Source organism: Anabrus simplex, chromosome 2 (assembly GCF_040414725.1).
Source record: "Anabrus simplex isolate iqAnaSimp1 chromosome 2, ASM4041472v1, whole genome shotgun sequence".
NCBI lineage: Eukaryota > Metazoa > Arthropoda > Insecta > Orthoptera > Tettigoniidae > Anabrus > Anabrus simplex.
Genome location: NC_090266.1, coordinates 1025734506 through 1025760002, shown reverse-complemented (window position 1 = coordinate 1025760002; position 25497 = coordinate 1025734506). Strand labels below are relative to the sequence as shown.

The window sequence follows — 25497 nt, the reverse complement described above, 5'->3', positions numbered from 1 at the left end:
TAAACTTCTGTCCTTCGAGTAATTCATCATCTACTTGGATCTTTCATATTTTTTGTGGGTTTGATATATGTATATACTAGCAGGATACCAGTGCATTGCTACGGTTTGTGAGTGAAAGTTATCCCTCAATGTTTTATATTTTGGGGAGTTCGCTGTAAATACACCCTCACAGTTCGTACGTCAAACGGTTTTGAAGGCATGATTATTTATTTTTTGGACTAACAATCATATGAATCCCATTGAATTGCAATGTTATTTATCATCTAGGATGTAGAAGCAACCAACATGTGAAATTTTGATTTTGTTAAATTGTGTGTTAAGTCTCCTTAACAGCAGTGTTTACATTAAACATTTGTTGAAGAAACTGGGCCTAGGACTCCCTCCCTCAAATCACCCACACAATAGCATACCAGAGTGATAAGCAGGGTTAGGATTTTTAGGTGCAAATTTCAGATGGAAAAAAGGAATTGAAAAGGTAAAAAAAGGTGCTGGTTTATTCAACTAATTCAACGATTTCTCTTTCCTCTACTCTAGTTTATTGAATTACAAACAAATTATCACTTGTCAAAAGAAGGGAAAAAACCATAAAGCTGTTGCACTTCAAGATATTAAGCATCTCTACAGTTTTAAAAGTAAGTCTGTTTCTATTAGGAGATAGAATATCTTTGTAGATGCTAAAGCTTCTTTCAACATCCACAGAAACCAGTGGGGCACACCTTGTATTCACTCGGAATGGCAACTCGACAGATGTGGTGAATTCTTCTGAAGACTAGACTCAAGTTTGTCTTTGGCAAAGCCATCTAACTGCTCCCTCACAGAAGTAAAAATATCCCATTGTTTTTCCTTTTCCAGACCTTGTTCTTCTAATCGTTTAATAACTGCAGTCAGGTACTTGTAACTATGGACACAATATAATTCTGTCTGCAAATTATGTATTTTCTCCAGTAACAGAAGTTGCTGTGCCTTGGAAATTGCACCTGCATCCGCTAGATCCAAAGAAAGCACAAACTCTCTAATTTTGCCAAAATCCTCACACAACATACCAGCACACTCAACCCACGATCCCCAACGAGTAATGACCGGAAAATTTGGAAGGGGCAGGCCAGTGGTTTCCCTGTAGGCAACAACACGACTCAAGAGTTTTCAGTACAACCTTGTTCAGGGCAGAGATGAATTGATTTGCAATGATGTATTTGGTCCTTATGGATTCACAAACCTGTGAAGGGCATGAAGCAAACATGTCGCATGCCTCAACTTAGGAAATAAAGGTTGCAATTGGTTAACAGCTGAAACCCTGTATGGAGCTTGGTCCGTAACCACAAGAAGTTTTTCAAACTCGATATCAAGTAGGCCAAAGATTTTGGCAGAAGTCCATAACTGATTGCATTACTATACTGCCATTGGCTATGAGCTTGCATCCGGAAAATAGTGGGTTCAAACCCCATTATCGGCAGCCCTGAAGATGGTTTTCCATGGTTTCCCATTTTCACACCAGGCAAATAATGGGGCTGTACGTTAATTAAGGTCACTGCCGCTTCCTCCCCATTCCTAGGCCTTTCCTATCTCATCGTCACCATAAGACCTATCTGTGTCGGTGCGACGTAAAGCAAATAGCGAACAAAATGTGTTGTTTGATGTGATCTCCCTGGTGTTTTTCGTCTAACATAATTCTTGAATCACAAATGGTACATCACATAACAGTTCCATCAGTGTTTTCAGTACAACCTTGTTTGAATTCCTGAGCCAGAGCAATAAATTGGGCACTGGACACCTTTGGCATGGTAAAATTTAGTAGTACACTCGTTTAGTAATGTAACAAAATGCTAACACCAGTTCACTTGCTAACTCAATGCGACTATCACACAACTAACTCTCGCACTCACTCGCTCAACTGCTGTCCATACTCTCTTATAACACCGCGACAGTTACCAGAATGTTCTCATTCATGCTGGAACTGCAGTCTCAGCGATTTCTAGTAGCTTTGAGCCGAACCCAGTCTCAATCCTCCGAACTACGCGGGTGCGGTTGCCGACATCTCTGCGTCACAAGCTTCTGCCTCCATGCGAACAGATGCCGTCTCTCACAGTAACAAACTCACATTCACAAACAGCAAGCTACTGATTCTGGTGGGATAGAATCACTCATCACATTGCATTATTGAGGGCTACATTATAGCGCGAGAGAAAGAGGTTTTGTCGAACACACAATTATTTTCCATTGTTGCAGGTGTGCTTTCACCTCCCGTGCCGTGTTTACTGAAAAAGGTAGGCTTACTATTTGCACGTACACAGCAAGCTGAGGAGATGTTAAGTGAAAGTTAAATATTTTATATTGATTAGAAATCTTACAGAATAAATTGGAATTAAAAGAAAAAAGGGGGAGGGGGGAGAAAGGGGATTATGAGCATGGTTGGGAGAAAAAGGGATAAAGGTCCCAAAAATTGGAAAAAGGTGCGTGCAAAATGCCTCTTTTTGCAACTAGAAACAAAATTTCACACTGTGATATCTTTCTGAACAGCTTTAATTTACCCTAACAAAAGAGGTGCGCACCGAAAAATCCTAACCCTGGTGATAAGTATAGATAAAAATAAATTGATAATACTGTAATATGCTCTTCTGACATTCAGCTGTGCAGGGACTTGCAGTGTCAGATGGATACTACTGCTGAATACATGGCGCTCCCATCCGATGGGCTGGGGATACCGTATCGGCTTTCGAGCGTAATTGCACAAGTAAGAGGCCCCTCTCAAAGCAACATGCATATCAAATTTTGATTCGGTCTACAACTAGCACTAAAGAAAAATTAGAAAATAAAGAGGGGGACTGATGGCCACATGACCCTTTTAGTTGACTTTTATGACAGGCAGGTATTGATTGCCTATTCCAAAACTGGCAACTAACTGGAATTTTCAGAACTATAACCTACTTAAAAACAGAATGGTTAATAATTAACAGAAATGCAACATTTCACTTATCTGGTTGTGAAACTTTGGAAGCTGTATAAAAATTAACTGAGAATTATATTTGACAGGGATAGGCCTCTCGGCACAAATGAACTCCTGCAGGAAAAATTCCGGCACCTCCGAAACCGTAAACGTAGTTAGTGGGACGTAAAGCCAATAACATTATTATTGAGACAGTGGACGCACTCATTGCAATGTCTTCACTGTTGAATTTGTGTGTAATGCCATGATAGAGATAAAAAGTGTCTGGAACAAACCATTACATCAAATTTCAAAATCTTTCAAAATTCACACTTATGACCACTCTAAAATGAGATCACATCAATGAAATTCAGCAAGACTGGAGCTCAGTGCCACAATCTTCACTCCCTTAGAATTGTTGGATAACGAGCACATGATCCCCGTAATATAAACATACCAGATAGACTATGTTCTCCCAACTTTGACTTGACAACTTTGCATATTTTGGCACAAAATATTCACAGAAAGTATGACAGGATAAAATGGTGGGTATGATTTTGATACAAACCTCCTCCAGTGAGCAATTCTCCTTCCATGCTACTGAAGAACTCTTCCATTTGAAAGCGGAGCATGCCTTCCCTATATCCTGCACAGAGTTGATGACAGAGTCTTTGACATTCTGCTTCTGTTCAACAGCATTTGTAACTGCTGAATCATTGCAGTTCAATACAGAACATTCCTGTTCTGTAGCCTGTACAGTGTCAGAGATGGATTTTTCAGGATTAGAACTTTCGCAAACATTGTCCACTAAATTAGAAATGTCCATTAACGTAGAACTAACTTCACAATCATAATTATGTTCACCTGTGACTTTATTTTTAGGAACATCAGGCATGATTTCTACACTGGCAAAATACCTGAAACATACAGGTTTGAAATCAATTAGTATTAGAAGCAGCAAAGTGAAATAAGAATAGCACAATAAAAAATAAACATTATGTACATTTTGTGATATGTTACTTCACAGACACCACTTTGTGCTTTCTTTATGATCAGACCATAAATGACAGTCTGCTTTCACCTTAAAGAATATTTTACTTTAAATGGGAGAATAACATGGTGATATTTTTTTTACATGTTATCTACACAGCTTGGGTCCAGCAGAAATTTCACACGGAGTCACCAATATTAGAATCCAGGATGTTGTGGTGCAAGATCCAAGAGCACCAAGAATCGCCTTTCACTGCAAGTATCTTGTGTGATTATTTGCGAAATATATCCCATCTGTTCTGAAAAATGTGATATTATCAAAAATGCTCTCCATAAGGGCCAATCTCAGAAACGACTAGTTTAAAGCCTTAGACGATGTCTACTTACACGTGTCTAAGCAACGCACTGACATAATGTTCAGCAAGACATTGTTTTTAAGTTTCAACATTGGTTCGAAAATGGAAATAGAAGTTACCTTCCATGCTATTCTTTGCCTGTCGTGATCAATGAATTTCGTCAGTTCGCGTGCCCCAAATGTTAGTCGGCTGTTGTCTGTCTTGCACGTTACACAATATGGCTATACATGACCATGACTTGTCCACAGATGACATTATCACTTCCTGTGGACATGAAAAAACATAAAGATTTGAGCTATGTGTCACCATACGACGAAGTGTAGCTTTGATTATAGTCCTGTCGTTATGGTGGGTGTAGTCTAAATGACAGCGGCAAAGGGAAGAAGAAACTACAGTACTCTAACTGAGCGAGTTGGCTGTGTAGTACGTGCAAAGTAGATGGAGAGTGAGAGTTTCAAACCCACCATCAGCAGTCCTGAATATGGTTATCCGTAGTTTCCCTATTTTCACATCAGGCAAATACTGGGGCTGTTGTCAAGGCCACGGCCACTTCTTTCCCATTCCTTGCCTCTTTCTATCTCATCTCTGCTGAAAACCTATTTGAGTTAGCGCAATGATAATTATAAAAAAACCACACATGCAACCTACTTTGTAGTGTCACTATTGTGTGTTTCTTACTTGGCAGTATATGAAATATACAGTAATAGAATCCCTTCCCATAGATGTGACAGCCCTCTGAAAACTGGGAAAATTTATTCTGAAATGGATGTAGTCAATGGGACCTAAGATTCCCAGCAATATATCCCAAGAAAAAAAAAAAAAATGCATTTGGTTGCCAAGAATTGTAGTCAAGTATTTGAGTGGATGTTACGTTATGCTCAAGAAACATGTCCCTTATATTACTCTCTCTCTCTTGAAATGTGAAACAGCATTTTATTTTGGAAGGCAGACAGATGCCATTTCATTTTTATGTACAGAGATGTAGGAAACCTCTACATTGACCAACGTACTTTCTCCATGGTTGGAAAGACAATGCTTGGTTTGTATTTTGGAGACAAGTAATTCAAAATGTAAAGAAGTATATATGAATTCATATTACAGAGCAGACTCGCCTCACTTCATTTCGAGGTATCAGTGATCTATATCTTTATTTTTAATTAGCTATTATTTTTTGTAATAACATTATTTTTGTTCATTCTAATATTTAATAACTAGGATACATTATGTGAGTTCTCTTTAAAACCTCTCATCAAGAAATTAGGCAGATTTACCGCATACCATTAGGAAGATTTCCCAAGAATCATCAATGAGTATGACAATTTATTTCACAAAATACCCACTGAAATAGTGTCAGTTTTAGTACTGGAATAAACTATTAAAAAAAAAAAAAAAGCCCCTATAAATACTGATAAATACTAACTGACAAGAGTGGCCACAAAGGAGAAATATGAACAAACATGAAAGGACATAGATATTAACATCTTCACAGATTGGCTGCCCCCCAATCCATCTCAGTTCTTCCAGATACATTTCTTCTCAGGCCCAGGCCCCAACAAACTCATTTCTACTTCCCAATTTCACCCAGGGAGTGGGCATATTCACAGTTCTTGAATATTATCATTTAAAAAAACCCAACTGCATTAGACTATTTCGACATGCAGTTGGAAAGCAGAATTGAATACAAGATGCAATTGACATAATTATGAGAGTCCTTCAAAGTAAATTTACTTCCATGTTACAGAATCCTTTTCCAGAGAAGAATTCTGACCACACAGCCTTTTCAAGATAAATAGTAGCTGAAAGGATGTCAAACAATGATGATTACCTCAGTCTTAATCATCATCATCACGTGCTTAAATATATTTTATTTATGCATATATTTTTGCAGTTCTTATAATTACACATACTGAAATTGTTATTCATAAGTACATATTTCTTATTTGGTGGTATGTTCTATTTATTAGAAGCCTCCTGTCCACAAGTAATTCAAAATGTAAAGAAGTATGCATTTCTATTCTGGCAACTGGCTGCTCTGTTTCATCAGTGCACCCTTGACTCAAGAGAGGAATTCTCCGATCATAAAGGAAAGCAGTGGGCTGGAGCCATGAGTCTCTCGTTCTAGTCTGTACCATAACAGGAAATCTTATCTGAAATTGCAGTGGTCTGCCAAACTTGTAAAATGTAGAATGGCAGTGTGGAGTTCTTGTTTCAAGGAGTACGATGCGTCCCAAATGTGTAAAGATGTTACTTTGAACCGTTTTTTGTGGAAGTTTGGAGACATATTCAGGACCGACGGAACTGTATTAATTTGCAACATTTGTTACAAACCTGTAGCTACAGACGTATGTTCGCAACATATGATGGCGAAACACATGAAATGTGCATTGTTAAAGCAGCCGACACAAAATTTTCTTCCAAAAATGCAAGATGTGAGATCTGGTCCAGCAAATTACCAGTTCTCATAAGATATTTATCAAGCATTTTTTGCAGCTGATACACCACTTAACAAACCAAAGCATCCAGTGCTACATGAAACATTAGAGAAGTACATCAAATTTCCTCTCCCAGACGAGTCAACACTGCTACTACTAGTACTATTTACTATAACATTACTCCAAGATAGTACACAGAATTCGTGGTGAAATTGGCTACAACGCAGTATTGATTACAATAGATGAGATGACTGATGCTCCTGGCCATTACATAGCCAATGTCATTTTGTACATTAAAATGCAATCCGTCACCATCATTTTCACTGACAGTGGTTCATCTTGAGAAAATGAAGTCATACACAATGGCCTGATGATATCCGATATGATAAAGTTCTATATAGCAAGATGATTCTTACAACTTGTTTAGCGTGTACTATGCACAGTGTATCTGAAAGAGTAAGGAGTACTTTTTTCTAAATGTGAACAGACTTATAGCATTCGTGAAAAAGTGTTCATTAAAGCACCCAGTTTATTTAAAGAGTGTGCATCTGATTTGCCGCTACCTCAACAACCCATGTGCACCAGGTGGGGTAATTGGTTGGATACAGCGTGCAATAATATGGACCTTTCTGTGGTTATGAATTCAGTCCTGGAAAGCTAAACAAACATGATCCTGAGCACATTTTTGAATCTTTAGAAGCTATGTGTGCTAATGGGAGTCCAGGGAGATGTGGTATACATTAAATCTAACTTTGCTTTCTTATGCTGCACAATCATGAAACTTGACAGGACATTCTTGATGTCTGTGAGGAGCTTGAGAACTCTCCCGGGGAATACAGGAAATTGCGGCAAGCATTAACCTGTTAAACGAAAACAATGTCTGACAGAACATTATTTTGTGCTGTGCACTAGTTAATTCAAGCAGCTAGACATTTAACAATATTTTTCAGTCACTGTGGGTATAATTATAGTACAAATTTAAGAACATCCTATTTTGAAAACTTAATCACATATTTTCCACATTCTAAGTACATAAATAAATATATACATATATTTCTGAAGAGTTAAGCATATAATTATTCGAGGCATGATGACGACGATGATGATCACAAAATTTTATTGTCTTTCTACAACCATTCTGAGGATTTGATTTGTTGTAAACAATTTTTTCATTGTTGTGTGCCTTAAGTAGTCATGAAAAACATTATTGCATGGATGAGGTTATTAGGCCAACCAACCCCTAGTGGAATATATACTGTTCCACTTCAGTTGAAACACACAGTCTGTCAAGCTCCATAAAATACACTGAATGGTCACAGGAAGGGGTGTCCCGTTATAACATGCCATGTATGACCCCTAAGTAGTGCGGTTAGCTGTGGTGTAGCTGAGCAGTCTGTCACAGACACCAGTGTCGTGAAGATGGCAACACGTTGCGAGTTAACCGACTCTGAACGTGGGATGATCATCAGCACACGGTGCACGGGTCATAGCATTGCGTAGATAACATGAGAATTCAGGTTTCCGAGGTCAACAGTGTTGAGGGTGAATCTTTAATATCACAGAAAGAATGTTACCACCTGCGTAAACCACCACACGGGAAGACCACAGGTGTTTAATGAACGGGCATCACGTCACCTCCACAGAACCATACTGGGTGCTCAACAGGCTACTGTGAGTCAGATCACCACCCAGTTGAATGCTGGGAGTCAGCAACCCATTTCTACCAGGACCGTAAGGAGGCAACTGCACCGCAAAGATTTCACCAGCCGATGACCAACACGTATCCCTTTGCTGACACCTGGACACAGAGTTGAATGAAATGCATGAGCCTGTGAACATCGGCAATGGACCATGGAACAGTGGCGGTATGTGGTATGGTCCAATGAATCCTGGTTTCAGTTGGGACACGCAAGAGTGCTGCGTATGCCCCATAAAGCTATGGATCCTATGTGTCAACAAGGTTGTGCCCAAGCGGGAGTTTGCTCAGTTCTGGTCTGGGCGGCATTCTCATAGTCGCAATTAGGCCCCATTGTCTGGCTGCAGGAAGCGCTGACAGGTGGATGTTATGTGGACATTCCTTCAAACCATCTGCATCCTTTTCTGGCCCTAGAGTACCCTGATGAAGATGCCATGTTTCAACAGGACAATCAGCCATGTCAGCACTCTGTGGTGGCACACAGGTGGTTGGAGGAGCACTCCAGTGACGTTACGACCATGGATTGGCCCTCCAGATCTTGATCTTAATCCAATCAAGCATTTATGGGATGCTGTCCATCCTGATGTACAATCAATGAACCACGTACCAACTACACAAGACCAACTGTGGGCATGATTGCAGGATGCGTGGGTCCAGATCTCTCCAGAATGATTCCAACAACTTGTACAGTCGATGCCTCGCTGTATTGCTGCCATTTTGAGGGCTTGCAGAGGAGTAACTCCTCATTAATGTCACATTCAGTGTCTTCCCATGACTTCTAGCCACTATGTTTATGCCATTATTGTCTGAGAGACAGTCCAACATTCAGGTACAGTGTTCACAAAGCTGATTGCAGCAGTTATAATTGCATACAATGCTTCCATTCAGCCCATAGCAGCATTGGCCAACTCTGTCATAGCTGGTTCCAAGCCTGGATTGAAGAAGAGGAAGTCTAGTGTGGTCTGTCTTATTGCACTCTGTAAGAAATATTGGAGAAGAGAGAGAGATATCTTAGGTGCTCTGTGTGTAGATGTATGTTAAGAGTAGCCCTCTACCATGCTCAGATGCTGCAAGCCAGTCCCTTGCACTCTGATTTTTAGGACAATTAAAATATTCTTTGAAGAGCAAGTCAGACAGATACAACAGAATTGCATTGATAAACAATGGAAATGGAAATGATAAACACATGACAACAATTTTTGGCATGCAGAATGCAAGAGGTATTCGAGGTACAAAGATTAAACCTGTAGATCATTAAAACTTAAGTTTAAAAAACTAGCAGCTACTATGACAAAAAGTAAGAGGAAGGCTGTGAAACTCTGGTTACCAAATCTCTGAAGTTTGACAGCAGGTTACCCAAATGTGATTGTGCACAAGCAGGAGTTTCATTTCATGTGAGTAAGGTTAATTTTGACAATGTTAATGGCTGGGTGTATGTAATAATAATAATAATAATAATAATAATAATAATAATAATAATAATAATAATAATAATAATAATAATAATAATGTTATTTGCTTTACGTCCCATTAACTAACTACTGTTACGGTTTTCAGAGACGCTGAGGTGCCGGAATTTAGTCACGCAGGAGTTTTCTTACATGCCAGTAAATCTACCGACACAAGGTTGTCGTATTTGATCACCTTCAAACAGCAGCGGACTGAGCCAGGATTGAACCTGCCAAGTTGGGGTCAGAAGGCTAATGATGAGCTAGTCATTGGCATTGAGACAATGAACTTGGTGAAGAAACTTAATGATAGAGATAAATCAGCGTTCTTTTCATCTGCCAGGGGTTACTTCTGCACAGCATGTGATTATATTATTAACAAGTTCCCTGTCAATGATGAAGTACTGAAACATGCAAAGGTTGCAGATGTTTCAAAAATTGGAGATGCCCAGTTTTCTTCTTACAATTCTTTATAGAAAGATTTCCATCATTGCTACCGAGGAAGGACAGTGAGTCAGTTGAGGATGCAATGAATGTGCTTCAGAACCAATATGTAGCTCTTCAGAGTGATGACTGTGCTACTGTTGAGAGTCAGAATCTGACAGATGACACCAAATGGGCTCGCTTGATGAACATTAGTGGAGCTGATGGTGTTCCTAAATATGATAGGATATCCAGGCTAATGCTTTCTGTTCTGACTCTACCGCAAAGCAATGCTGAGTGTGAACGCGTGTTCAGCTTGGTGAAAAAGAACCAGAATCAGTTTAGGTCCTCAATGTCAAATGAAATTTGGGATTCTATTTCTGTTTTGAAAACCAGAAGTGCTGGTCCATGTTACTCGAGTAGTTTTTCTCCAGAATTTCTGAAACAAAGAAAGTAACTCATTTCTATCTGTCCTCTCCAGCCTGTGATGTATAATAGCCTGCATACTGTGAACTTGACATAATTTTGTAAATAAGTGTACATGTTTAGTTTAATTTTGACAGTGACATTCATATTGTGACCCACAAGTTTAAAGTGCAGAAAAACACGGTTTTGTGTACTGTGTGAGCTGTTCCCAGTGTTAAGTGAAAACAGATGAGCGCTCATCAAGATGTAACTTAGTATAAGTATTTAATTTCAGAGGTGATCATAACATAACGCGTTGTTAAAACTTTTCCGCTTTAAGATCTGCTGGATTTCTCTTTTTGAAAGTTGGCACGTATGGTGGTGGAGAGATAGAAACTTGGAGGTCCTTGATCACAACCTGACGCAGAAGACTGGAAACGGGAAATGAATAGGAAGAAACATATTACAAAATGATACAAAAGTTTAAAGCTAGAAAAGCAGCTGGGATTCATATTATCTTCGCAGATATATTAAAGCTAAAGAGTTCAGATATATGCCATATCTGAAATACTTATTTGATTACTGTTTGGATTAAGGAGCAATACCAAATGAATCGAGAGTTGCAATAGTAGCCAATGTGTACAAGGAAAAGGGTGACAAACATAAAGCAGATAATTAGAGCCAGTCAGCTTGACATGTGCTGTTTGTAAGCTCTGGGAGAGCATTCTTTCCAATGATATTAGACATGTTTGTAAAATTACTAAGCGGTTTGATAGAAGGTAGTTCGGAGTTAGGAAAGGATATTCCACTGAAGCTTGAATTGTAGAATTCCAGGAATTCCAGATATTTTACAGCCAGGAGGTCAAATGGACTGTATCGCTATTGACCTCTCCAAGGCTTGCGACAGGGTAGATCATGGGAGATTACTGACGAAACTGATGACTATTGGACTAAACAAAAGAGTGGTTGAATGGGTGCCTACATTTTTAGAAAAAAGAACTCAGCGAATTAGAGTAGGTGGAATGTTATCTCATCCTGTATTGATTAAGAGCGGGGGGTCTCACAGGGCAGTATTACTGGACATTTTATGATATGAGTAAAGAAATGGAATCACAGATAAGGCTATTTGCGGATGATGCTATACTGTACAGAGTAGTAAATGAATTACAAGATTGTGAATGACTACAACAAGACCTAGACAATGTTGTAAAATGGATGGCAGATAATGTTATTATAGTAAACGGGCTGAAAATTCAGGTTGTATGTTTCACCAAGAGGAAAAGTCCTCTCAGTTTTAATTACTGTGTTTTCAGATGATAGTACCTCACGGGGATCACTGTAAGTACCTACAGGTGTTAATATAAGGAATAAACTTCATTGGGGATAATCACATTAATGAGGTTGTAAAGAAAGGATACAGATCTCTTCACATGGTTACGAGGGTATTTAGGGATTGTTGTAAGTATGTAAGGGAGAGGGCATTAAGTCTCTAGTAAGACCCCAATAAGACTATGGTTCTAGTGTACGAGATGCACACCAGGACTACATGATATGAGAACTGGTAATGATCCAAAGCAAAGCAGCACAATTTCTTCTAGGTGATTTTCGACAAAAGAATAGTGTTACATAAAATCAGCTTCATGGTCCGTATCGCACTTCAATAGATTCACAATTAAGTATTTATTTATTTTCCACCTAGTCGATACAATGATTGCTTAAGGCATTTTAATGTTCAAAAGTGGCACATGTTTCGTATATTATCAACATCTTCAGCCACATAACACTGTTTAGATGAAAAATATATAAATTGACAAAGTAATGCTTTAGAGGAAGTGTCCTTAAAATTAACATAAGATTGACAACATTAAAACAAACAAATAACTCATGAGAAAATATATAAATTATTTCTACAATAGAAAGCAGTCGTCAAGGAAACACTTGTACAATATTCCATAGAGAATATGTCCTAATGAATATTCTTTTCTTAATAATTCATGAAAAAAGGTCAATTTATAAATTTAAAAATATACAATTATAAGTAATTATCAAAATGAAGAAATCCAGATATCACAGTGTGGCTCTTATTATTAATGCACATGAAAATATAACTAATTCCTAGTTGTCAAATCTTATTAAGCCTGCTTTCCTTTGGAACAGTAACTCCTGTCATTCTTTCACAGTTTTGCGTCGGGTGTAATATTGATGATGCGTTCTTCCTTGCTCTTGCACCTGAGGAGGCGGAGGAGCGGGGGATATGTGTGTGTCAAGAACTTCCTTGCTGTCACCTATAGCTTCAACTGAGGAGGAATAAGTTGTAGGGCTATCTGTAGGTGGAGAAATTCCAATTCTTTTTTTGTGATTTTTCTCAAGCATTTTCAAATATACTAGAATTTGATAATATAATGGATTCTTAATGCCTTTGCTGGCCAGACCTAGTGTTTACAGTGCACTATGTCTTCTGGTATGGGCTAGAGCAATCTTGTTACTTTCATTGATCTGTCTCAGCTTTATTCTTGGCTTTGACAAAATGAAAGTGACTGAGGTATGAGCGATGCTAGTAATGCCATTCCTTCTGCAGCCAGGCCCTGCTATGAATGGTGTGAAAATATTGCTCATAGGGTCGGTTGGTGCATGCATTTCAGTGGGCTTGGCAGACTGATATGTAATAGCAACTTCTGGCTCAGTGAGGAAAGCAACGGGAAACTACCTCACTCCTCATTTCCCTAGTACGCCTCTTCAGTGATGCCTAGCCCATCTATGACAGCTGATGGCGGAGCTGTTGAGGATCCAACCAGCCTACGAGCTGAGGACTAAACATACATACATGGATTCTTATATTCTACCTTAATGAGGCTGTAGAATATAAGAATCCATTATATTATCAAATTCTAGTATATTTGAAAATGCTTGAGAAAAATCACAAAAAAAGAATTGGAATTTCTCCACCTACAGATAGCCCTACAACTTATTCCTCCTCAGTTGAAGCTATAGGTGACAGCAAGGAAGTTCTTGACACACACATATCCCCTGCTCCTCCGCCTCCTTAGGTGCAAGAGCAGGGAAGAACGCATCATCAATATTACACCCGACGCAAAACTGTGAACGAATGACAGGAGTTACTGTTCCAAAGGAAAGCAGGCTTAATAAGATTTGACAACTAGGAATTAGTTATATTTTCATCTGCATTAATAATAAGAGCTACACTGTGATATCTGGATTTCTTCATTTTGATAATTACTTATAATTGTATATTTTTTAATTTATAAATTGACCTTTTTTCATGAATTATTAAGAAAAGAATATTCATTAGGACATATTCTCTATGGAATATTGTACAAGAGTTTCCTTGACGACTGCTTTCTATTGTAGAAATAATTTATATATTTTCTCTTGAGTTATTTGTTTGTTTTAATGTTGTCAATCTTATGTTAATTTTAAGGACACTTCCTCTAAAGCATTACTTTGTCAATTTATATATTTTTCATCTAAACAGTGTTATGTGGCTGAAGACGTTGATAATATACGAAACATGTACCACTTTTGAACATTAAAATTGCCTTAAGCAATCATTGTATCGACTAGGTGGAACATAAATAAATACTTAATTGTGAATCAAAAGAATAGTGTTACAAAAATGTTGCAAACTTCGGGCTGGGAAGACTTGGGAGTAAGGGGACGAGCTGCTCGAGTACGTTGTATGTTCCAGGCTGTCAGTCGACAGATGGAGTGGAATGACAGTAGACAAATAAGCCTGAGCAGAGCTTTTAAAAGTAGGAAAGATCGCAATATAAAGATAAAGTTGGAATTCAAGAGGACAAACTGGGACAAATATTCATTTATAAGATGAGTAAGGGACTGGAATAATTTATTAAGGGTAATGTTCGATAAATTTCCAAGTTCTCTGAAAACATTTAAGGAAAGACTAAGTAAACAACTGATAAGGAATCTGCCACCTGGGTGACAGTCTTAAATGCGCAGCACTGATGACCGAGTCCAACCCTGGGACTTCTGAACCGAAAGCTAAGGAGCAGGACCTGGACATTATTATACAATTATTATTTCCATATATACTGTATTTTATTGCGTAATTCCCCCTTTTTTCCTCGAAAAGTTTTCTTGAAAACACTAGGGAAGGAATTATGCAAGTGGTGCTTCTAAGCATTCAGAAAGGAAGGGAAACGATGTATTAGGTAAAAGTTATATTTACGGTAATACCAGTATGTGAAAAAAGTGGTACCTACTGGTATTTATTTTCAATTAACACAAAAGAATACCACGGTTTCATTAGGCTACAATGAAGAGCAGCAATGCATTGTTTCATTGTTTTCTCTCACTATTCTGCGGCCTCACTTTCGTCACTATAATCACTATTTTCAGGCACAGATAACACATTATCTTCTTCATTTTCACTATTCCAAAACATGTCGTCCTTGGAACCGTCAATGGCACAAGAAATTCCAGTTTTTTAAAAACTCTTCTTAACAATATCGACACTAATTTTCTCCTACGCCCGGATTATCCACTCACACATCGTCTGTATTGATGGCTTCCTTATCTTGCTTCCTGGAGTCAGCTGATGAGATCCCGCCGCCATCCATTCTGAATATAGGCGCCGAAGATGTTCTTTGAAAGGTTTGTTGATGCTGACATCTAAAGGTTGAAGAATGGACGTTAAACCTCCAGGGATGATGACAGGATGGGACTTCTTTTGTAATAATGCCCCTGGTAGTCTTCCCCAGACTTTCTCCAACCAATCCACCAACAAATCTGCTGTCATCCAGCCGTTTTCTTGAACTCGTTAGTAAATTCCATGTGGGGTAGTCTCTTTTGGTGATGTCTTCCTTTTAAAGATGGCATACGGTGGAAATTTATTGCCGTCTGCTGTAATGCACAACACACTGTGCATCTAAGACTCTCCGCTCCAATGATCTTCACAAGGACACTTTTTGAGCCAGCTGGAGCAATGGTGGTGTTATGCAGCATATCAAAAAACACTGGCATCTGGTCAGCGTTACCAACCTGAGAGAGTAAACAGTCATAATGCTGTCACACTTGTATTATGTAACGACGGAACTCGATGACCTTATCTGTGTAGTCTCAAGGTAAACGCTGGCACAAAGATGTTCTCCTCCGTAAACTGAGATTTTGCCGTCTCATAAAACGAATCACCCAACCAATGCTTGCTTTAAAATCCTTCCTGTCAATGTTGAGCGTGGCAGCTATCTTGCGAGCTTTGCTCTGAATGGTTTCCTAAGAGACAGCACAACTATCATTTCGAAGTTCATTGACATATGCAATTACACCATTATCAATTTCGGGATATTTTCCTGTTTTAGGCCCACGGAAAGATTTGGAGCTTGCCTTTGCAGTCATGAGTTTATCTTTTTGTCTCCGCCAATACCGTATTGAATTAGGTTCAATGGAGAAATGTCTTCCTGCAGCTTTCACTCCGTTTGTATCGGCGTAAGATAACGCATTTAATTTAAATTTCGCCGTGTAGTTTGAATACTTTGACTTGTAACAAACTGACCTAGAAACACGTCTGGAACTTCACTGTTCAAATTTACGGTATGTTGTGACAATGGAAACATTTTTGTGTCAAGTACCGCTGTGTTCATTGTTGTCCATTATCAAGTCATTTGAAGGCCTCTCCAGTAAGAACAAACCAGGAGAGGGAATTATGCGCAATATTAATAAAATCATTTTTAATGATGAAAAATCGTAGGGGGGGGAAATATGCATGGGGGAGCTTATGCGATAAAATATGGTATTATTTGAAAATTATACGTTGATGTACTGATATGAATATATTTAACATATTTACTGTATCTTATACGGAAAAATACAAATGCCATAGAAAGGAAATGGCATTTGATTTTGAGGTTCAGTATAACAGAATTCCTAATAATAATTAGCATACTCATATTTATAACGCACTCTAGAACTGCCTTAACCATTATGCCCACTCAATAATCGTATCATCATCAAGAAAATTACAGTGGCCTGTAACGATGGTGTGATGGAGTTGGTGATTCTTAAAAATAATATTAATGGATTTTGTATAATTCAATATCATCCAGTTGCATAAGGCATACACATCCACTTTACAAAAATTATTAACTTGGTATTACACATTTGTTTACTCAAAGAACTTTTTTAAAAGGTTCATTCTTCATGATGGGCTGAAAGTGAAGATTTGAATGCAAGATAAACATTTCCGATGTGCACAAACAGTCACCAACAGGTCTGCAGGAAGTGCTACTTTTCATACATTTTATATACATAAAGAACAGGTTTTACAATACGAATTTTTGAATGGTGATGAACTAAATCATATCACATTTTACATTTGTGAGACAATTGTTTGGAACATGAAGGTCTAACATACTGCTTATCTGATAACTAGGCTAAGAAACAAAGCTTACCTGCTTCGAACAATTTCGTTTGAAGTTTTGAAATTTAGAGAGTTGAATTTTTTAAGAGCACTGAAATTTGAATTTGGACTAGCTGCTACTTTAACAGGGGAAGTCGTAGATTTCTTAAGAAATGGATTATGCTTGGTTTTCTTAACAAGAACCGGTGATGTAGCATCACTCTCCTCCTCTGGCGATGTACTCTTGTAGTTCTCAATTTTATCAGAAGAATCAGCAGCATCTAGACGAACTTTCTTTGATGGAGGTTCAGAGTCCGATTGAATATATAACAGGGTTACATCTGTCTCAATGATTCTTTCATTCTTATCTGAAACAACTAAACATAAAATATACGTAAGAGTCTACAGATGTTGCATATTTTTACAGCAATTTCACTATTTCACTAGAAAACAGCCTGCGGTCAACATGGTACTCCTCCAATGTTGCCTTTGCATTAAAATGATACAAATGGTCTCAACGATTCAGCAAGAAGAGCATTACGACCTCAAACATAACACCAACAACAGTTAATTTACTCAAAGATAGGTACACATAACAGGATGAATATAATGATAGGTCAGTACAGGAAGAGGCCAAAGTAGAAAGAAAACACAATCTCCACATTCTCTTACATTGCTGTCTAATTTACTCACAGATAGGTACACACAACAGGATGAATATAATGATAGGTCAGTACAGGAAGAGGCCAAAGTAGAAAGAAAACACAATCTCCACATTCTCTTACATTGCTGTCTTCAAATAGATTTGTTCTCTCGTCATCAATCCTAGTTCTTTTACATCAATTTCTTCTCATCCTCTGACGAGCTTGTTTCAGCTTTCCAGCTACACCAGGAGGGAAGGCATCAACACTCAGTGAGACTCATCTTGACAAACCCTCAATCTAGATACGGGAAGTGTATATAAAAAGAAAGCTGGATAAAAACTATAAATCTGACCCTAGATTAGTTACGTTACAAAAACAAACAAAAATTCTGAAAGAAATTCATGTTTATGAAACATGGACTAAGATCTTGATGAATTGCATGTGAAAAGAGAAACAGAGAACTTTTGAAAATTTTAAACTTTCAGGTGGGAAGTGTTTTATAGTAAATTAAAACTCACCCAAACATACCTAACACTAGCTATACACAAGCATATGTAACATGAATGATTTACCTTGCGTACTCAATGTATTCCAACGCAGAGGTGCATAGGAAATCGTCAAATTTTTTTGAGGCAGCATGTTAGCACAATAACGGTATGAGTCATTCCACATAAAATAAGCCCTGATATCGGAAAGTGTTAGAAGTGACCAATCTTTGATTCGACATCACCTAGTTGGAGGTGTTGCCAGTTGTTCCTGTTTGTCTTAATAATTTACTGTTTCCTGGTGAAAATGTCAAAAATTTTGTTAACAAAAACAGTGAAAATTACTTTTCAGGCTTGGTTTCCATATTAAAATGCAAGGGTAAAGTTGGACCTTGATTTACACTGACTGACAGAGCAAATGCAACACCAAGAAGGAGTGGTCAGAACTTTATGCCAATTGCAGGGTAGACTGACGTCACTGAGGTATGCTCATGATGTGAAATGCGCTGCTGTGCTGCGCACGTAGCGAATGATAAATGGGACGCGGCGTTGGCGAATGGCCCACTTCGTACCGTGATTTCTCAGCCGACAGTCACTGTAGAACGTGTTGTCGTGTGCCACAGGACACGTGTATAGCTAAGAATGCCAGGCCGCCGTCAACGGAGGCATTTCCAGCAGACAGACGACTTTACGAGGGGTATGGTGATCGGGCTGAGAAGGGCAGGTTGGTCGCTTCGTCAAATCGCAGCCGATACCCATAGGGATGTGTCCACGGTGCAGCGCCTGTGGCGAAGATGGTTGGCGCAGGGACATGTGGCACGTGCGAGGGGTCCAGGCGCAGCCCGAGTGACGTCAGCACGCGAGGATCGGCGCATAAGCCGCCAAGCGGTGGCAGCCCCGCACGCCACGTCAACCGCCATTCTTCAGCATGTGCAAGACACCCTGGCTGTTCCAATATCGACCAGAACAATTTCCCGTTGATTGGTTGAAGGAGGCCTGCACTCCCGGCGTCCGCTCAGAAGACTACCATTGACTCCACAGCATAGACGTGCACGTCTGGCATGGTGCCGGGCTAGAGCGACTTCGATGAGGGAATGGCGGAACGTCGTGTTCTCCGATGAGTCACGCTTCTGTTCTGTCAGTGATAGTCACCGCAGACGAGTGTGGCGTCGGCGTGGAGAAAGGTCAAATCCGGCAGTAACTGTGGAGCACCCTACCGCTAGACAACGCGGCATCATGGTTTGGGGCGCTATTGCGTATGATTCCACGTCACCTCTAGTGCGTATTCAAGGCACGTTAAATGCCCACCGCTACGTGCAGCATGTGCTGCGGCCGGTGGCACTCCCGTACCTTCAGGGGCTGCCCAATGCTCTGTTTCAGCAGGATAATGCCCGCCCACACACTGCTCGCACCTCCCAACAGGCTCTACGAGGTGTACAGATGCTTCCATGGCCAGCGTACTCTCCGGATCTCTCACCAATCGGACACGTGTGGGATCTCATTGGACGCCGTTTGCAAACTCTGCCCCAGCCTCGTACGGACGACCAACTGTGGCAAATGGTTGACAGAGAATGGAGAAACATCCCTCAGGACACCATCCGTACTCTTATTGACTCTGTACCTCGACGTGTTTCTGCGTGCATCGCCGCTCGCGGTGGTCCTACATCCTACTGAGTCGATGCCGTGCGCATTGTGTAACCTGCATATCGGTTTGAAATAAACATCAATTATTCGTCCGTGCCGTCTCTGTTTTTTCCCCAACTTTCATCCCTTTCGAACCACTCCTTCTTGGTGTTGCATTTGCTCTGTCAGTCAGTGTATATTATATACTGGAATGGTAGTTGAAGGCCTCAAGTCTAAATTACTCTCGTCAGTCCACCATTCATCAGCTGTTTCAATCACCGTGGCACTTGAGTTGCTCTTGCACTCGGAACACTAACCAGTCAAATTTCCACCTTCAGGCTCTTCAAACAAAAACTAACTTTAATCTATATCTAACTAACCGAGCCCCATGGCACTACAGCTCTGAAGGGCCTTGGCCTACCAAGCGACCGCTGCTCAGCCTGAAGGCCTGCATATTATGAAGGGTCATGTGGTCAGCACAACTAATCCTCTCAGCCGTTATTCTTGGCTTTCCAGACCGAGGCTGCCAACAGATAGCTCCTCAATTCTAATCGCGTAGGCTGAGTGAACCTTGAACCAGCCCTCAGGTCCAGGTAAAAATCCCTGACCTGGCCGGGAATCAAACCCGGGGCCTCCGGGTAAGAAGTAGGCACACTACCCCTACACGAGGGGGCCGGCTTTTCATCTACATCTGTGGAGTCCAAAAATACAAACAATCTTTTGCTCACCCATTTTTTGCATGCCATGTCACTAAATAATGCTATAAATTAAAAAAAAAAAAAATCTCAAAATTCATGACCACAACTAAAGACGAAATTGCTTATCACTGTTAAAGTCAGGAAAATGATAATGGCACTTTATTCGCGGATTCCCCATCCAGCCAGAGATAAAAGTGTCGTTTACTGCCATTTGTTGAGGTTTTTTGATACTACGTGTGCCAGTAATGCAGTATCTTTGGCTGTTTATAATATATTAAATTCTGCACACAGGCAACCCATTATGGGATTTAAAATACCAAATTCTGCCCTCTGAGGGTTATTGTTCTTATGCTTGAGGTTAAATATCACATTAACAATGACAGGTTTTTAGTAATGATGGGACAGGAAAGGACCAAGACTAGAAAGGTAGTACAGCCCAGCTACCCAACTTGTGTGACAATGAGAAGCAATAAAAAATTTGGCACGGCTCCTGATAGTAGGGCTCATAGTCGTTATTTCCCAAATGCAAGATTACAGCCATGACCTGTCCTCACTTGGTAAACTTAAAAACCAAGTGTCAGAGAATAACACGTTACTCGCATTACAGTGTATAAATTATGTAATTTTCATGTGACATGAAGCAAGTTAAATAAACCTATCAGTCTCTATATGAGAAATTATAATCAGTGAACACAGTGAAATAATGGGTGCTTTGAGTTCTCAAAATGATGTACAGTAACAATATAAAACTATAACCCAAGTGCTTTGACAGAGATTATATTCAATATGACATACAGGAAAACCGAACATGACAATGTGGTATGGCAAGAGTGTAATAAACTTTTTTGCAAGCACGACAGTACTGTTGGCTGCAACACAAACTTCAGCCAACGGTATCATAAGGATTATGTAGATCTGTTAACTTATCAATTCAATGCATGAAAAACGATGAGAAGTAACCTTATGTGGATGTACGGTAAATGCAGACAACTGCTGGTTAATTTTGGAATCTCGCCAACAGGCAAAGATTGCATGATAAAGGAGGCAATGAATGAAAACCAGGAGACATGCTTGGAGATTAATGACAATGCAAAATTTACACTGCACGACATGACAAAAGTATAACAATTTTAAATTTGGCTTCATTGCTAATAAGTTTAACTAACTGTGACTGAAGGGAGCATTTTCCCCTTATTACTTCTATTCAGTGACACTGTGGTGAACTTCCACACAAACTATTTCCCTGAAGTCATTCTGTGCTTTACACATTTGATTTAACAATTCCTAAATATGTAGCCAAGCAGCTGAGCCTACCCGCAACCCAGCTTGAGAGCGAGACTTGCATCTCGCCTACTGAATCAGGAGCACTTCGCCTCTCGCATAGTCGATCTATATCATCTGATGCCCAGGCAGGCATTAATTTTTGGTAATGAGACAAAGTCTCTCATAGTGCATTGGCACTGCCGGTGGCTCTAAGTAGCCTATGCAGTGGCCTCCACGATATGCACTAGCCATGCATCTTGGTGAGTGTGCTACTTACCAACTGATGAGCCCAACTTAGCACAATGGGGCGAAATGCTGGCAACCAGGAATGAGTTAGCTGGAAAGTTTATAATGCCCACTAATGGACCATTTATATTGGTCTCGCGTACTTGGGAACTTGGTTAGCGAGACAGCTAACTGATGGTTGAACTATTCGCCAGCTGCAATGGATTTATACCGTTAAATTCTACGTCAAGAATGGACAATAATAACTAAGTACATCATGTAAAAAAGAGGAGTGTTGGTTTTTGTTCTTTTGGGTACATTTTTGTGCTCAATTATTTTAACTGTTCATAATGTAGTTTGTGAATTTGTGTGATTCTTTCTTGCAGAGAGTGCTGCTATTTTAAAAGCACCAGACGGATTCTGCACCTCATATTTTAATATAAGGCATCTTCAATCTATGCAATAAATCTCCCACAGTGCAGTTTACCAAGTGATTTAAAGTAGAAGTCTGATATAGTGTGAACTCTTGTCATAAAAACAGCTTTTACCTATCCCTAGAAAATTCCTAAATTAAACTGTGTATAATCCTTCGGTTATAGCGAGAAACCTATCACTGTTATTACAAGTGATAAGCGCAGGTTATTTTTCAGTTATAGATATTTATGCACTGCAGTGTTTATACTGAATGTGATCGATCATTTTCGGTATAGTTTTCGCACTATGTGCTCTCTCGTTGACATTCGAACTCTAAGGGAATGTCTGAGTCGATTAGTAATACTCATCGACTGGTGCTCTGTAAACACAATTCGAAAATGAAAGAAAACATGTTTCTGTAACAAATGCTTAAATAACGTGGCTGCTAGCAGTAGTTACCTCTTTAGAAATAAAGGCTGAATGATCACTTAATTCCATATTGAAGGAAAGCCTACAACCTGTTTTCCAGTCAGCGACTGGGTCAGGGATGGAATGAATGAAGCCCCCATCTTGCGACAAGGATAGGAGTTGTGCCGGCTGCCGAAGCCCGTCGCACTCCTCTGGGGCAATGATTAATGGCTGACAGATGAAATTAAATTATATTGGAGGAGTGTTGCTGGAATGAAAGATGACAGGGAAAACCAGAGTACCCAGAGAAAAACCTGTTCTGCCTCTGCTTTGTCCAGCACAAATCTCACATGGGATGATCGGGATTTGAACCATGGAACCCAGCGGTGAGAGGTAGATGCGCTGCCACCTGAACCACGGAGGCTTCTTGATTGCATGTTATGTACTGAAATTAAGTAAGAATGTGATATACCTCAACACACGGCACAGAGTGGATGGCCGATTTCCGAGGTTAGTTTGTTCAGTAAAGCCTCATTTCGACATTTCTCCAGGGGACAAGGAAAGATAATGTGTTAAGTGAGAAAACATACTATTGAATACACAGAGATATGTAAACACTTGGCATATTTTTTTCTGACATGCCTGCATTTTACGTCGCGTATGTATGGGTACAGTCAAAGATATAGGCTATCTACCATTTCTAAAGATTAGAGTATTAAAAGGCGTGCAAAAGACGAGAGAAAAAAAATACAAAAATGTTTTCCCCCGGGGCTCTTTAAATAACAAGTGTATTAAAAGGTGTGTAAAACACCAGACAACAAACATAAAAACATAATGCAGTGCACTATTTGCAGATCACTCTTTCTAAATCAAATGTCAGCTGAAGCCTTATATTTTGGACCAGTCGGTTATTAAACATTGTTTTCTGATAACACTCTTTGATCATGAATTATTTGGAGGTTAAACTTGGCCATGTGTGAGGAGATTACTTTGACAGTCATCTCGAATGCGACAACACCTCGATCAACTCGAGTCGAAACTTGAAGGTGCGAGCTTCAACATATGCACCACCGCTGAGAGATACGGATGCCTGTCCATTTCCTGGATTTTAATTTTGTCTTCATTAGAACATGATATCACGTCTTTTTCAGTATCCATAACTGGGCTAAACAATAATATGAAAACACTAGTCAACTTCACATGGTTATGTTCCTAATCACTACGTAGACTATCACGTGACAAATATTCGCTACACTTCACTGCATAACTCAACACAAAATAAATTTATAACTTCTGAATGAAATGCAAAATACAAACACAAATAGCCTTTCTGGGTTATTCAGCAATATTATAAAAACCAGAGAGCAAAACCAAACTTTCTTGAGGCTAACAGCTTGTTTTTTTTTTTTTTTTTTTTTGCTAGGGGCTTTACGTCGCACCGACACAGATAGGTCTTATGGCGACGATGGGATAGGAAAGGCCTAGGAGTTGGAAGGAAGCGGCCGTGGCCTTAATTAAGGTACAGCCCCAGCATTTGCCTGGTGTGAAAATGGGAAACCACGGAAAACCATCTTCAGGGCTGCCGATAGTGGGATTCGAACCTACTATCTCCTGGATGCAAGCTCACAGCCGCGCGCCTCTACGCGCACGGCCAACTCGCCCGGTAACAGCTTGTTTAACGAAGGTGTAATTTACCCCGTAAGGTTCAGGACTTCAAACTCATTTCTGATTTTTGCGCAACATTCTCGGGCCTGGCTCTCCTGAGGTGAGGGCTCTAATCAGTGTTGCCCAAGGTATTTTTATGTAGATTTAATAAGACGTGGATCAGTACTTCGAATCTACAGCGTGCTAAGCAAGAAATTGTCTTAATGAGGAAATCCTGATGAGATTTCACTGTATTACCTCGCATCTGGTTAAATTTCGGGAAGAATGTTGGGTCCCCCCCCCGACTTTTACAAAAAGTCGGATATAACGAAAATCTGCTGTAACGAGCAAATTTTTCACCATAATGAATTCTCGCTATAATGGACTTCAACAGTATATTTAATCTAAAAGGATTGCTAAACTCGATGTAAGTGATCACAACTAAATTATAGTACCCTATTTTCTCGCATAATTAATGCCCTTGCATAATGTACGCATCCCAATATATTTGGGCCCAAAGTGGAGAAAAAAGAAATGTTCACGTATCTGACGCACCCACTTCTTCGAACATCAGTCACGCAGCTCCGGATGCATTTCGAAATACAGATGTCAACTACTCAGTAGCAGCCTTACTATTGCAAAATCAGGCAGTCCAAATACAGGGCAACGTGCTGTTATCAGTCGATAGGAAATACCACTGCACTAATTCAGTGAGAGAATCAGCGCAGAAGTGACTAGAGACGCTCTATTCCAGTCTGGTACAAACGTATTTTACGAGTGTTTCGGGTACGGGACATGCGTTTTCTGTAATCTCAAAATTGTTTTTTAGTCCACAGTGAGCAAGAATTTGAGTAATACTGCATCATATAAACTCGCAGTGATCAGTTACGCCGAAACATACGGGCATAGGGCAGCGAGGCGCAAGTATTCAGTGTCCAAATGCAACTTATGCTACCGCGGTAACAGGGAAGCGCACTTCAAGCGACCAACAAGTCTCGCAAAACATTTCACGGACCAAAAGGATCCGCTTCAATATATGATTTTGTT

At 39.7% G+C, this 25497-nt stretch overlaps 1 protein-coding gene across 2 annotated transcripts in view; it reads right to left on the bottom strand.

Moving 5' to 3' along the window:
- Positions 1-25497, bottom strand: part of tos (Exonuclease tos) — a 136304-nt gene that overhangs the window by 25557 nt on the left and 85250 nt on the right. For both annotated transcript variants that reach the window (XM_067139641.2, XM_068225892.1), the window contains exons 7-8: positions 17099-17423; positions 3492-3840 (exon numbers count right to left, since the gene is read on the bottom strand). In XM_067139641.2, coding sequence (XP_066995742.2) covers positions 3492-3840; positions 17099-17423 — 674 coding nt within the window. The remainder of the gene's footprint in view (positions 1-3491; positions 3841-17098; positions 17424-25497) is intronic.